Source organism: Cyprinodon tularosa, unplaced genomic scaffold (genome assembly GCF_016077235.1).
Source record: "Cyprinodon tularosa strain WSP-4 unplaced genomic scaffold, ASM1607723v1 ctg113, whole genome shotgun sequence".
Classification (NCBI taxonomy): domain Eukaryota; kingdom Metazoa; phylum Chordata; class Actinopteri; order Cyprinodontiformes; family Cyprinodontidae; genus Cyprinodon; species Cyprinodon tularosa.
In genome coordinates, this window is record NW_024037926.1 from 1,031,373 (window position 1) to 1,045,013 (window position 13,641).

The window sequence follows — 13,641 nt, forward strand, 5'->3', positions numbered from 1 at the left end:
GAAACAGTGCTTCCACATCTCTTCCTTCATGGTACACATCCACATTAAATTCTGAGATTCTTCCATGTTTAACTGAAATATGTAAAATCGGTGCCATTTTGATATAATTGATATTATTTTTTTCAAGTGGCTCTAATTCTCTTCAGTGATTTTCACACGTAAAAAAAGAAAAACAACAGCAAAAAACAGATTTGAATGTGTTTACAGTGTAATCCTCCTTACCCTGACATCTATTTCAAGCAATAACTACAGCAACATTGGCCAAATTAATTCATGAAATATATGCCGAAGCTTCTTTTAGAAATATTTAGACATGAATAATAAATTATTTTAAAAAATACTATCTTAATAAGAAGTATGTGTATTTCCTCTAGTTTTAAATGGTCGATATATATTTCACAAAAAAAGAGAATACGTGGCTTCCCCAGCTCATAATTTAGTACAAATGTGTCCTTCCTAACTTTTACCAGTAGAGGGCGCTAAGAAAGACACACCGAGACAAACGTCAAACCACGTGTCAGCAACTTCCTGTTTGGGAACCACCACACGCTGCAATCTGTTAAGGAGTAATTCTCAGAGATGGATGCATTAACTGCGGAAATCAGAACGTTTCTAAGTGCTCATCCCTTTTTTCAGCTCACAGACGACAGAAAGGTTAATGAGAAATCCACAAAATATCACTTAAAACACACGTGCAACGTGACGTAGCGGTGTGCTAACTTGTTTTTAATGAAGCTCAGCTTGGTGATCGGTTCTAAACCTCAACATAAATGTGTTTGCAGATCAAATGCACCCTGAACGGACACGAGATTCCCTGCAAACTGACGGAGTTACAGGCTTTTATCCAGGGGAAGAAATATAAGAAACTAAACGCAGCTGCTCAGTTCAACTACAGCCAGTATGAGCCACACATTATACCAAGCACAAAGCAACCGTAAGAAGAAAAAACTCCTGGTTTTTACATTACCAAATTTGGACCTTTAATCTAACTTGGTGTAGAATGCGCTATAGTTGTTTAGTTTTTTTTTCTATTTGTCTTGATTTGTAGCAACCAGCTCTTCTGCAAACTAACCCTGAGGCACCTCAACCGGCAGCCAGAACATGTCCTTCAACACGTCAGTGGGAAACGGTTCAAGAAAGCCCTAACTCAGTGTAAGTTTAAAATTTATTTATGTGAAATTTTGTCTGTAATTGGAAATTTATGAAGGGGCTGTGCAATACTGCAGGCAAGATGGAAATACACTTTTTAGTAGTGATGCTGAGATGAAGCCTCATGAGGCATCGAACTGTTTGGCCAAATTGTTTCAACAATTCCCACAGTCTAGGCAGCTTCACGCGAACATGTCACCACCTACTGGTGGAGTGCATAACTACAATTAGTGACAAACTCTGATTTCTTTTGTTTTTTATCCATTTAGGTTCCCTTGAAATTGTGCATGAATGGTGTGTATAATAGTCATTTTTTTTGTGAGTAAAATGTCTTGGAAGAGAAAAATTCTTTAAGGTACACTGTTTTTCATCTTAGTGAAATAAGTTCAAGCGGATAGTGAACATGCTTGTGCAAATTGGGCAATGATGAGCAAAATGAAAGGTGTTCATTTTTATACTGAAAATCCTGCTGGAAGTTATTGTTAAACCTTTTAGGCTATGTTCACACTGCAGCCTGAAGTGACCTAAATCCAATTTTTTTTGCCCATATGCGACCTGGATCTGATCTTTTCATTGCTGTCTGAACAACACAGATCCGATTTTTTTGCGACCCAGGCCACTTGACTATGTGGTCCTGAATCTGATACCAATCTGATCGTTTCAAATCCATCCAACCTGAACACCATTAATACCAGACAAAGGTCACTATTCAGGATCTTCCAATGAAGAAGCGGCAAGAAAAATTACAACCATTGTGGACGATGAGAGCAGCAGTATTTATGTTAAACCATCTTGAGAAGATAGTGTTTTTATGGTAGGGAAAGATCTCTAGATGCGCTCCGGCACTACCGTCTATGTTTACTTCCGTAAACACAAAGCACACTGGCCTGTGACGTCATTGCGTCCTCTACTGCGCATTGGGGACACTTGAGTTGTATGACTGCAGTTCACACAGGAGATCACATACAAGTCGCATATATTTGGAAATGTGAACAGCAACGCAAAAAAAAATCTGATTTCACAAAAAACTCTGAATTGAGCATTAAGGCCTGCAGTGTGAACGTAGTCATTGTTAAACCAACCAATCTAATTTGGCAGTGTTTTTACCCACTCTACATTGGTAAAAGGCCAAACCAATACCATTGGTCACTTTGGCCAAAATACTGATGAATGAAAATCGCAACTTTCAAAAGCTTATACCAAGTCTCAAACCCACAACCTTCTGACTGGAGGTCAATGTCCTACAAAAGATGCCACTTAATGATACAACTGAAACCAGTGGCTTGTTCAGATTCTGATTATTGTATTGTTTGATCTAACCAAAATTGTTTTAACCAACGAAATTGTATGTAAAAACAACCAATCTATTCTTAGAATCTATCCAACAGACTGCAACTCTCCTACAAACTCCCACATCTTGATTGAATAAAGAACAAAGTTTGTGGGCGAGCTGAACCACTTCCCGAAGCTCCCACGTGGTATGGCGGTAGTTAGGCTTCGGACGTAATTGATTTTGGCCCCTCCTCTAAATGAAGCAAGCCTCAATACGCGCTTCGCAGAAATGCTCCTTCAACTACTCAACACACGCCTCAAAGCCTCGGCTCATCTCATAACATCACTACTTTTTAGTCATTATGGAAGGAACTTTTACTTTATCTGATGTCAGTTGATGGGAATGTATTTCAGCTAGAATCTGTCATCTGTGCTCATAAAAATCAAACACTGATTAAGATATTTGTGCTTATTTATTTTTATGCTTCTTAAAAACAAAATTAATTACTTTATTGCAAAAAATACAACAAAGTAACAAGACAGATTGTCCCAGGATTTACTGTTTTCATAAAAGTACTTCTAGCGGGGTTTGTGAAATGGTTGCTTTTCGTTTTCTTCAGATGCGGAGTGTGCGAAGCAGGGGATTGAGTTTGTTCCAGCCCGACTAAAACAGAAGAGGCCTAAAAATGTCGGAGATGATATGAGTGAGTCCTCAAAAAGACGGTCCAATAGCATGTGGGAACCGGCTTCCAGCGATGAAGGACACAGCGACTCGGAAGACAGCATGAGTGACCTCTATCCACGTCAGTATAAACTGTGCTAAACTTGATCCAAAGCAGATATTCAGCTTTGTTTACTAACTAGGGATTCGGGCTATGTTAGGAAATTCTGAACCTATATTAAGTAGAACAGCCTCATTTCTCTATTTCTCTATTTTTTTATGGGTAAAAATACCTTTAAGAACCAGTAAATAGAAAAAAATACAGATATGGGTGATCTATTTTTTTTTATGATTTTATATACAGTTAAAGTAGGTACAACATATGGATACAGATTTGCTCAACTGGTCTTTAAATGTTTGCTCTTGTTACCCCACAGCCTCCATGTTTTTCAAGAATTCTGAGGTTAAAGGTACTGCAGGTGAAGACGACGAGGAAGACGATGACTTTAAAACAGATGAAGACAAAGAAATGGAAGTGGACACACAGGTGGTGCAGAAGCGCAAAAAGGTTTGTAATATATACCTGGTCCTTTTGTAAGATCTGGGTTAAAACCCAACAGACATAAAACATTAAAGGGTTGATAAAGATGATCAGAAAATTGACAAAGTAAACAAATAATGCTAAAGATAATGAAAACTACTCTGTGTATTACTGGTTATTTTTGCTCATCAGACATTCATGTTCTCCTCTGTACATGTTGCAGGTCCAAAGTGGTGGCTTACAGAAGAAATCCAGAAATAACCGATGGAAACCAGGGCACAAGAAACATAAAAAAGCCCTAAATGGAAAGTAGCCTGTGAAAAGACTTCCGCAGTCTTTCTGAAGCTGGGCAACACTGACGCGCGGTTTAGAGTATGTGTTTAAGCTGAACTGGTTCTGTACATCCAACTATAAGGATGCAAGTGACTTTTAGGGAAATTTGTTTTGTCTCCAAAGTCATGATGTTTACACAACTGGTTTTTACAACAAACGATTTTCACAGAGCCAGTTGGAGTTATTTGTGATATCTATTCCGAAGCACTTGTAAATAAAAAAACAACAAACTGCTTTGTTTAGGTTGTGCAATACTGTTGAATCATTATTTTTCCTCCCAGAGGAGCTCTAAATCCATAAAACACATTCTGTGAATGTAAAACTCCCATATTACTAATTTCCATTAAGATATTTTCCAGATACTAACATTTCTAACAAATATTTCAATGTTTACTATTTCACAACTGGGTTTGATAAATGCTAAACAAAATAGATTATATCCTTAGCATATTGCAGGGATGCTGATTCCTTCTAGACATAAAGTATATATAAATGATTGTATAAACAAGTAGTTTTAACATCTTAAGAAACTTCTGCTTGCCTGATTTAAATCTTTTCATGATTTATATAAAGAGATCAAATCTAAAAATTTAGAAGAAACTTGAGTGTAATAAAATGCTGTAAACTTATAGCTGTTCAGTGTGTATAAAAAACTTAAAGGATCACATGAGTTAATGTAAAAAGTAGCCATAATCATTTTTTTTTATATTTATAATGGAGAGGTTCAAAGTCAACCCAAAACCTTCAAGATGTGGCTGCTAAAAAAAACCCTCCAAATTATCAACACTTTACCTTATAGTTGATACGAGTTGCTAATATGCTCTGGTTTCTGACAAGCTCTGGCTGAACAATATGGCCGAACATCTTTGATCTTTAACTGAGAAAGGTGGATTGTTTTGTTTAGGACGAAGGTCTTCAATAGGGGGTCCACGGAGGTACTGCATGGCGGTCGTGAAAGTTTTGGTTAATTACTTTTTTTAAAGTATTTCCCCCTGCAATTTTTGTTCAACTAATTGAAATGTCTTTAAATATACATTAAGATGAATGAACACACAGGAACTCTTTTAAGCTGGGCACTGTTTCATTCACAACACCTGTCCCATCAACCAGGAATAAGAATAAGAAATACTTTAATAATAAATAATTACTTTTGTTACATTACTTCATCTGTAATAGAGTGACTATAGGATCAGTTTGATATAACACAATTTCACACAAAATAAATAAATATATATATATATAATATATATAAATAAAATTAGGGGGTCTCTGCTCCATCTCACCATCAGTTTGGGGGTCTTTGGCCTGGAAAACTTTGAAGACCCCTGGTTTAGGATCATGTATTTGGTTCACACCCAAACTCTCTGCCACGTCTTAAAGCAAATCAATGTGTTGTCTTTAAAGGTTTATTCATTACTTTATTCTTCCACTTTTCCATTTAAAGTTGCATATAGCCACCTTCTTTCTTGCTTGGGGTGTCACTAACTTGTTTTCTGCTCAATCCTTCCATATATTATAATCCTTAACATTTCAATTTCTGCATGAAAACTTTTTTTTGGCTTTAATATTAAACGTTTTACAATAAGTCGTTTTATGAGCTGTTCTCATTCATTTTAAATGTAATTAGCATTTAAAGGTATGATTTTCACCTTTTGAATCAAATTAATTACATGAAGCAATCAACTTTTTTAACATCCCAATCTAATAATGGGTGTATTTTAATTGCATTCAATCCTGTGTATTTTTCTGCATATGTTATTTTGATCCGTGGTTGAATATTTGTTTGTTTACATGAAACCAAGCTGGATGAAGCCCCTGGCCGCTTCAGTATACGTGGCAGACAGCGGTTGCAGTAGCATGCAGGGGGCTCTTCGTCAAAGCGCGGCGCATTGTGGGGCGGAGGCGGCCTTTCCCTGCGTCCGTCCGCGGCTATCGACAAATCTGCAACTAAATAACGGAGGGGAGGACACGCAGGCTGCCAAAAGGACTCCAGAACACCTTTCATTGTGTCATACGGTTGTTTTTAATAAAACACAACTGTAATATTGGAGGAAAATGGGGCAAGAAGATCTTATGAACAAAGCCGAAGACGTGGCAGACCAGGTAACTTCATTACTAGCAAGCTAGCTGCGGTTAGCATGTTAGCCGCTAACTAGTTTTCATGTGAGGAGTGAGGCTCCTGTGCGTTTCCTTTAACCTTTTCACGTCTTTAAACTTTCTTTCTTGAACATTTTCTTAACTTTAAACATGGCATTGGATTAAGTGAAGAGTCGTGCTTGTGTTATAATCGGAATAATGAAACTTTAGGAATAACGGCTGTCATGTGTATTTTTTTTTATATAGCATTACGGAGACATTCGTCTAAAGTGACATATGTTGATTCATTTGACATTTAATCGACCGTTTACTGCATTTAGCTGCTTTAAAGTTACTTTTTTAGTGTTGTTGGGTTCTTCAAGAGTGTCACCGTTAGCCAACAGATACCATGTCATTAGTAATAAAACCGCTTAGATTAGTGGTTTCACAACACCTTATTTTATTCCCAGTACAGGAAATGTTTCAATCATTTATACATGAGATATATATATATATATATATATATATATATATATATATATATATATATATATATATATATATATATCTAACATCTGTTATGTAGCATCTGTTAGCCTCCACATAAACTGTCTCTGTGTCCTTAATAGAAGCTATAGTCGATTTAAATGCCTGGAGTTATAGTGTTTCTTAAAGAAAAAGGGTAAAATCGGATTGTATTAATGTGCGTTGTCTTTTGTTTTTAACGTTACGCAAAAGGAAGTATTTAGATTTGACTTTAGTTTGTACTGTGGGTTCAAGCAGGAAGATTTTAGAGACAAACGTCTTTGCAAATTTGCAGCAGATTCGCATCGCGTGCCAGTCAGTATTTCCTCCTTGGTTCAGTTGCTTCTGGTTGTGTTAATATGCCACTGTCACAAGTGTTATAGAATATAGGAGGAGAAAAACATTAAGGGACAGTGAGGTTTTATAGAAAAAGAAAGTTTGTGTCATTGATTTTAAGCGTACATTCCTCTCAGACATAACATTCAGAGTTGTCTATTTCTAGGCTGTTGCAACAACCTTTGGCTTATTCGGATTGGCTCCAGCCTGGTCCATTCATGTCTCTGACAGCAGTGCCAGTGGATTTGGTGGATGATGATAGGCTGCTGAGATCTGACTGTGCTGATGTGGACTGATAGATGGGCGGATTAGGGGTGGGACTGCTTCTTATGAGCAGAAACTCAATATTTATATTAATTTGACTACACCTTACACCTTAGGAGGGAAACACTGGGTGTTTGCATTGTGTTAGGGTTTTATTTGATAGCTTTGCTTCTGTCCTGGTTTATCTTTTGTGTTTCTTTCATCCCAAATGTCTGAGGTGATCATGTGCTCTGGTCAATTAAAATAAACTAGTTAGCTTTAATAATTTGCTCTTTGTAATTCTATTTTGCTAACACACCAGGGGAAAGAAGGCCATTATATATTACTTATAATAAAAAGCTAAGAGGGTAAGTCAGCATGATCTGTTTTTTTAAATGGATATAGACCGGAATCGGGTAGAAGACCTGGTTTTTGTACAAGATATTCATATTTTTATGTTACAGTGCTAAGCTTATCCAGAGCAGCTTTTGCCAGTACTGTATTGTGATGCTGTGACCTACTATAGTGGTTTCGCCCTTGTTTTTATTGTCTCCACATTCATTATTGCCCCCTGGAGCAACATGGTTGCCTTCTTCTTTAGCCTGCAAACCTAACTCAGACTATTTTTAACTCGTTTTTTTTTTTTTTTTGCCTCCTTTGAAAGTTAAAATAAAATACTAAAATAATAATTTGGATTTTGATGTTTAATTTATGAAAAATAACTACAAATACATGTCAAGTACATAGATAACGTGTTGGAGGAGGAACCAATAGCCAAAATATCCTAAAACTTTTCCTTCATTCAGAATATTTATGTCGCTTAGTTATTGTTTTGCAGCATGGCCAGAACAGAATCAATGACAAACTGTAAATGTTTCAGATTTCTACTAAACAGTCACGCTTTTTTGCTAAACTACTTTACATTCTCCCCCACGTTCATGCTTTCTGTATTTGTGCTCTTCAGTTTCTGCGGGTGACCAAACAGTACCTGCCTCATCTGGCACGTCTGTGTCTCATCAGTACCTTCCTCGAAGACGGGATCCGCATGTGGTTCCAGTGGAATGAGCAGAGAGACTACATCGAGGCCACGTGGAACTGTGGCTATTTCTTGGCCACCTGCTTTGTGCTGCTTAACCTCCTCGGACAGCTTGGTGAGTGACAGGAGACCGGGTACGATGGGATAAAATCATAAGCTGTTCTGTCAAGGATGTAATGTTAATACGAAAGCAAAAAGGCAAGTTGAATAATATTACAGAGATACAGAAGGTGAGGTCCAAATCAGATAGGAAGCTTAGGAGTTTCATATGTTGAAGCAATGCAGTTATGCTTTAAAGGTGGTGGATCCTGAGTTTGATAAATATAGAGATGATGCACTGTCAGATGTTTTGTTTGCAAACTGCACATTATAGTGAGAAAAATTCAAATACCTTTTGTTATATTCAGGATACCTGTCTACAGGATTTGATATTTTATTTGTTGCATTTTCAAAAGCAGAATTTCTCTGTTACACAATTAAATAAAAAGAGAAATCAAGGAAGACAATCAGGATAAGTACAAAAAACTGTTACAGAAGAGTATTAAAAGCATTGGATATATGTGTGTGTAGTCTAAGTTTGGACACACTTAAACCAGCTGAGGACAATGGACCTTTGCTACCTGATATTTTGTCTACCAAATGAATTGCTAAATTTGCTTAGTGGATTGGGTTGCATCAAAACCTCCCGTGTCTGTCTTCTCAATGAAACTGAATCCACGTTGAACTGTGCTGAAATTTGGCTGAAAACTGTTATTTACCAAAGTGGCTGTTAGAGAGATGGTGATTGAAGATGGCATCGCCGTTATTGACACTGTTATTCCTCTTAGTGCTAAAATAATACAATATCCCATCATGGGAGCAGCTCTAACATTTCTTTTGTTCTGACAGGTGGCTGTGTCCTTATTCTCAGTAGAAATTTTGTACAGTATGCCTGCTTTGGATTATTTGGCATCATAGCATTACAGGTGAGAACCCTTTTTTTTATTTTAGCTGTTTGAAAATCAAAAGCTCAAACCATGGTTTTGTCTCATTTTGTTTCTGCCTTTCACCAGACTGTTGCGTACAGCATTTTATGGGACCTGAAGTTTTTGATGAGGTAGGTGTCACTTCTGTTATTCTTGAATATCAAGTCACTTAGGCTACGTTCACACAGCAGCCTGAAGGGAACCAAATCCGATTTTTATTACATTTTTTTTTTTTTACCCATATGCGACCTGTATATGTCAGTCTGAACAACACAGATCAAATTTCTTTTTTTTTTTTTTTTCTTTTTTTCCCAATGCGACCCAGGCCATCTGGTCCTAAATCTGACACTTATTTGATCTTTTCAAATGTGACCTGTGTCGGCGCGTCCAGGTCGTATTCATCCAACCTGTACGCCATTATTGCTCAACAAAGGTCACTATTCAGCATCCTGCTACGGTGGATGATTATGCAGAGTCTTTATTTTCAATCTTGAGAAGAACCTGTTCTTAATGCAATGGCTTAGGTTTGGAAAGAAATGAAAGATGCGCTCCAGCTTTACCATCTATGTTTACTCACTGAACACAGAGCACACTCGCTTGAGACGTCATAGTGTCCTCTACTGCGCATGCGCTACACTTAAGTTGTGTGAATGCAGTTCAAACAGGAGATCACATACAAGTTGCATACATTTTGAAATGAACCGTGCTAAAAAATCGAATTTCATTAAAAAAACTTTAAATTGAACATTAAAGCCTGTAGTGTGAACGTAGCCTTAGTCTCAGATTTCATATCAAATCCAAATAAGAATCTGCTTCCCAGTTTTGATCAAACTCAAATGAGTAACAGCTGTTTACGATAGGGGAAAAAATAGTTTAGGTTTTATGCATTAAGCATTTAACCAGGTCTGCTATACACTTCTTATTTCTGCAGCATGTTGTGACATGCAACCATGGCCTCATCAAGACTGTTTTGTTTATTTAGATGGTGGGAATGGTGCTGAATCATCCAGAGTGTAAAGACACCTTAACACCTTGTCTGAGTCGTTTAGATTCTATGTCCTATAATTCATGTGCCGTCAGGATTAAGCTGGATTGTAAAGTATCAGATGAGTCATATAATCATCAAGATGGTGGGAAGAAAAATGGTGGTTGAGAACCATAGTTATGTTTAATGAGACAAAATGATTTCAATGCCATAAAGACTTTTTCAGACTGATGAGATGAAGCTCCAAAGGTCACTTTGTCAGCATGATCAAGTTAGAAGGCATTAATATTTTTTCCGGTTTGTCGCTCCAAAATAAAACTCCTCTTGCCTCTTTATAGAAACCTGGCCCTAGGAGGAGGTCTGCTCCTGCTGCTGGCAGAGTCGCGTTCGGAGGGAAAGAGCATGTTTGCTGGCGTCCCTTCGATGGGAGAGAGTTCGCCCAAGCAGTACATGCAGCTTGGTGGCCGAGTGCTGCTAGTGCTCATGTTTATGACTCTGCTTCACTTTGATTCCAGCTTCTTCTCTGTAAGTTTGACATCACTCCACATATTTACACCAACAAGCCTATTTCTGTGATGGCTTCAGTTCAACTATGAAGCAGAGAAACTGCAAGATAATTGGTTTTTTTCTTTCTAATCAAACACAGATAAACGCTGTTACAACTTATTTTACTTGACTTAATTGAAATGTTTTGTATTTGAAGATGTTTAAGGGCTTAAATTTTGCGTAAATCTGTGACTCATCCAAAGAGGGCTTTAAGAAAAAGTTTTGTTTATAGTTTAAAAATAAGTTGACATTTATACAGATTAATTAACCTGAAATATCAAGTCAAGCTCAGGTGTTACAACTTGGGCAGCATTCTACGTCTGCAAATCTGTCATCTGTAAAACCTAAACTTCCTCTTTGGTCGAAGTCCGGCTGCACTGGCTCTGACAATAATAATGTTAAACATGAAACAGGACTGGATGAGGTAGGTTTAGTAATAATGTTTTAATGTAGCTTTAGTCGTTTGCTTTAACATTAGAGAATGATTAAATTAAGTTAAAGAGGTAAATAAAAGTGCAAACTAGATATTTTAGGTCTATAGCCATGTTCACACAGCAGTGCAAATGTGACCTAAATCTGATCTTTTGGTTCATGTGTTTCGCACGTGTGAATTTTTTATGGCAGTCTGAAAGTTCCAGTTCACATCTTTGAACTAAAAAAAATCAGACTTCAGTTATTAACATCGATCCATTTTTAGAACATGACCTAATTTTAAAAACAGCAGCATTAAAGGCTACGGTTAAAACTTATGAGAACTTATTTAAAAAAAAAAAATTCTTACCCTCTTTCTTGTTATTGGGTCATAATGTTGGCTCCTATTGCTCAGCAGTTTAATAATACAAACACACCGGAATGTACTATTACTGTTTCTTTTTGTTTTGATTTGTTTGTTTTTGTTAAACATTAACAGCGATATCCAATAACGCTTCTGTAAACAGTGTGATGCTGTGGGATGGTGATGTTTACATGTTCCTTCTGTCACTTTGAGATCATGAACTGTTCGTACAAAAGTCAGAAGGCGGTCGGATTTAGATAGTAGCGTAATCAACACGCAAGATAACTCGGATTCCTGGCAAAAAATATGACTTAAGCATCAAAACTGGTTTATGAACGTAGCCTAAGGTTTATAGGATGTGGAATAGAGCTGATTTAAATGTCCTTTGATCAAATAACCCATAAAATTGTCCTGAAGCACAGTGCTAAATTAGACACCAGCTTTAATACATGCTTGATTTGTGTAATCTTAGAGCTTATAAAACCCAACTTGGTTGGAGGATTTGTTGTCAGATTTACAGAATGCTGTTAAAAAAAATAAAGATATAATAAAGCTAAAACTGTGACCGTTCAGCCGGTCACCTTCTGAGCCAATTGACCATTCCTCATGTTCAATGCCTTTTTTTTTTATTCTGCAGATCCTACAGAACATGGTGGGGACTGCTTTAATCATCCTGGTCGCCATTGGCTTCAAAACCAAACTGGCAGCACTGACCCTTGTTGTGTGGCTCTTTGCCATCAACGTCTACTTCAATGCTTTCTGGACCATCCCTGCCTACAAGCCCATGCACGACTTCCTCAAGTATGACTTCTTCCAGACCACCTCTGTCATCGGTGGGCTGCTGCTCGTGGTAGCACTGGGCCCTGGTGGAGTATCCATGGACGAAAAGAAGAAGGAGTGGTAGGCAGAGCTAGAGAACCATGCAGCACATCTGACGCCCCTCACCACCATGGGACACAGAGACCCTCCCTCTGGCTGTTCTGCCCACAGGATACACAGCTTGTTGTGGGGGAAACACCCCAACAATCAGTGGACACGTTTTTCTCTTTTTTCTTTTGTTTTTGTTTTATTTTGGTCCCAACTGCTAATATTTTTTAGTTATTAAATTTTTTTTTTTTCTTTTTCAAAACCTCAGCCTTCAATGTCTTTAAAATAAAAATGCCCCTTTATTTTAAAGTGCAGAAAGTTAAATAAAAAAAAATGGTTAAATGTCTGTTCTATGTTTACAGGAATAAAAACAATTCATTGTGTTTTGCAGGTGTTATGTCATAAATGATCTTAAAGAAACTTTGATATTTTCTGAATCCAGCGGGCAGATTTGATGAGGTCCTGAAATTCAGCTGCCCCATCAATGCCAATTTCTGTTTGTTTTGATATTTAACTATTGCAGTTTGGAGTGTGAGAGATGTACCACTAAGGCCCGGATCTCTGTCTCATCTCCATCCTATATTTTCCAGCACTAGAGTCTTTTTCATTTGTACACATTCAGTCGTGTCTGACTGCCAGCTGTTGTCTGTGTGGAGACGGTCAAGTGTTTGTTATATGCTAAGTGGCGGCGTTCTAGACATCATTTGATGAAAAACCTCAGCAGTTATCAACTCCAGGACTTTGGGGGCCCTTTGTACCATACATTTTTGACAACAGCCTAACTAGTGAACCTTGTGTGATTTCTAAGGTCAATGAAAAGTGGGGACGGGGGCTAGACGCTTCTGAAATATATTTGAAGATGTAGAGAAGCAAAGAAGACTGAGCACAGTCACAAGCCACGCAGACTCTGCCTTTGCTCAGTGTTTCTGAGCCTGTGTGAGAAAATTTTAAAAAAGTATTCAGTGTATTGATTTTTCAGAAGTTTATATTGTATTTTTCACCATGTTTTTTTTTTCTTTGACTTTGAAAGTTCATGGCGAAAAAATAAATATTCAGAAATACGGAGTCCCAATCGAAGTTATTAAAGTCTTTTTGTTCAGAAGCCAAAGAGTTCAATAATTTGCGCTTTTTCTTTTTACCTGGATTTTCTCTTAAGGGGGTCGCCACAGCAAATCATCTGTCTTATTCTAACCCAGTCACAAGGAATTATTGGTCAGAAGCTCTGCTTTTTGAAAATGAAAGATGAGATGCAAATACTGACCTCTGCTGGACTAAGTTGGTTGATTGTGAACTTCATAACAGGCTATATTGTTGATACATTTCACATTTGT

General features: G+C 37.4%; 2 protein-coding genes across 2 annotated transcripts; both read left to right on the plus strand.

Moving 5' to 3' along the window:
- Positions 1 to 579: 579 nt before the first annotated feature.
- surf2 (surfeit 2) lies at positions 580 to 4,198 on the plus strand. The gene is made up of 6 exons (XM_038302317.1): positions 580 to 654; positions 783 to 934; positions 1,049 to 1,152; positions 3,042 to 3,224; positions 3,520 to 3,650; positions 3,847 to 4,198. The coding sequence occupies exons 1-6, from the start codon at positions 580 to 582 to the stop codon at positions 3,934 to 3,936; spliced, it is 735 nt and encodes a 244-aa protein (XP_038158245.1). The 3' UTR covers positions 3,937 to 4,198.
- Positions 4,199 to 5,823: 1,625 nt separating this feature from the next.
- On the plus strand, positions 5,824 to 13,412 carry surf4 (surfeit 4). The gene is made up of 6 exons (XM_038302304.1): positions 5,824 to 6,059; positions 8,101 to 8,287; positions 9,061 to 9,137; positions 9,225 to 9,268; positions 10,461 to 10,647; positions 12,081 to 13,412. Exons 1-6 carry the CDS (start codon positions 6,012 to 6,014, stop codon positions 12,345 to 12,347), a joined length of 810 nt encoding a protein of 269 aa, XP_038158232.1. The 5' UTR covers positions 5,824 to 6,011; the 3' UTR covers positions 12,348 to 13,412.
- The last annotated feature ends 229 nt before the right edge of the window (positions 13,413 to 13,641 follow it).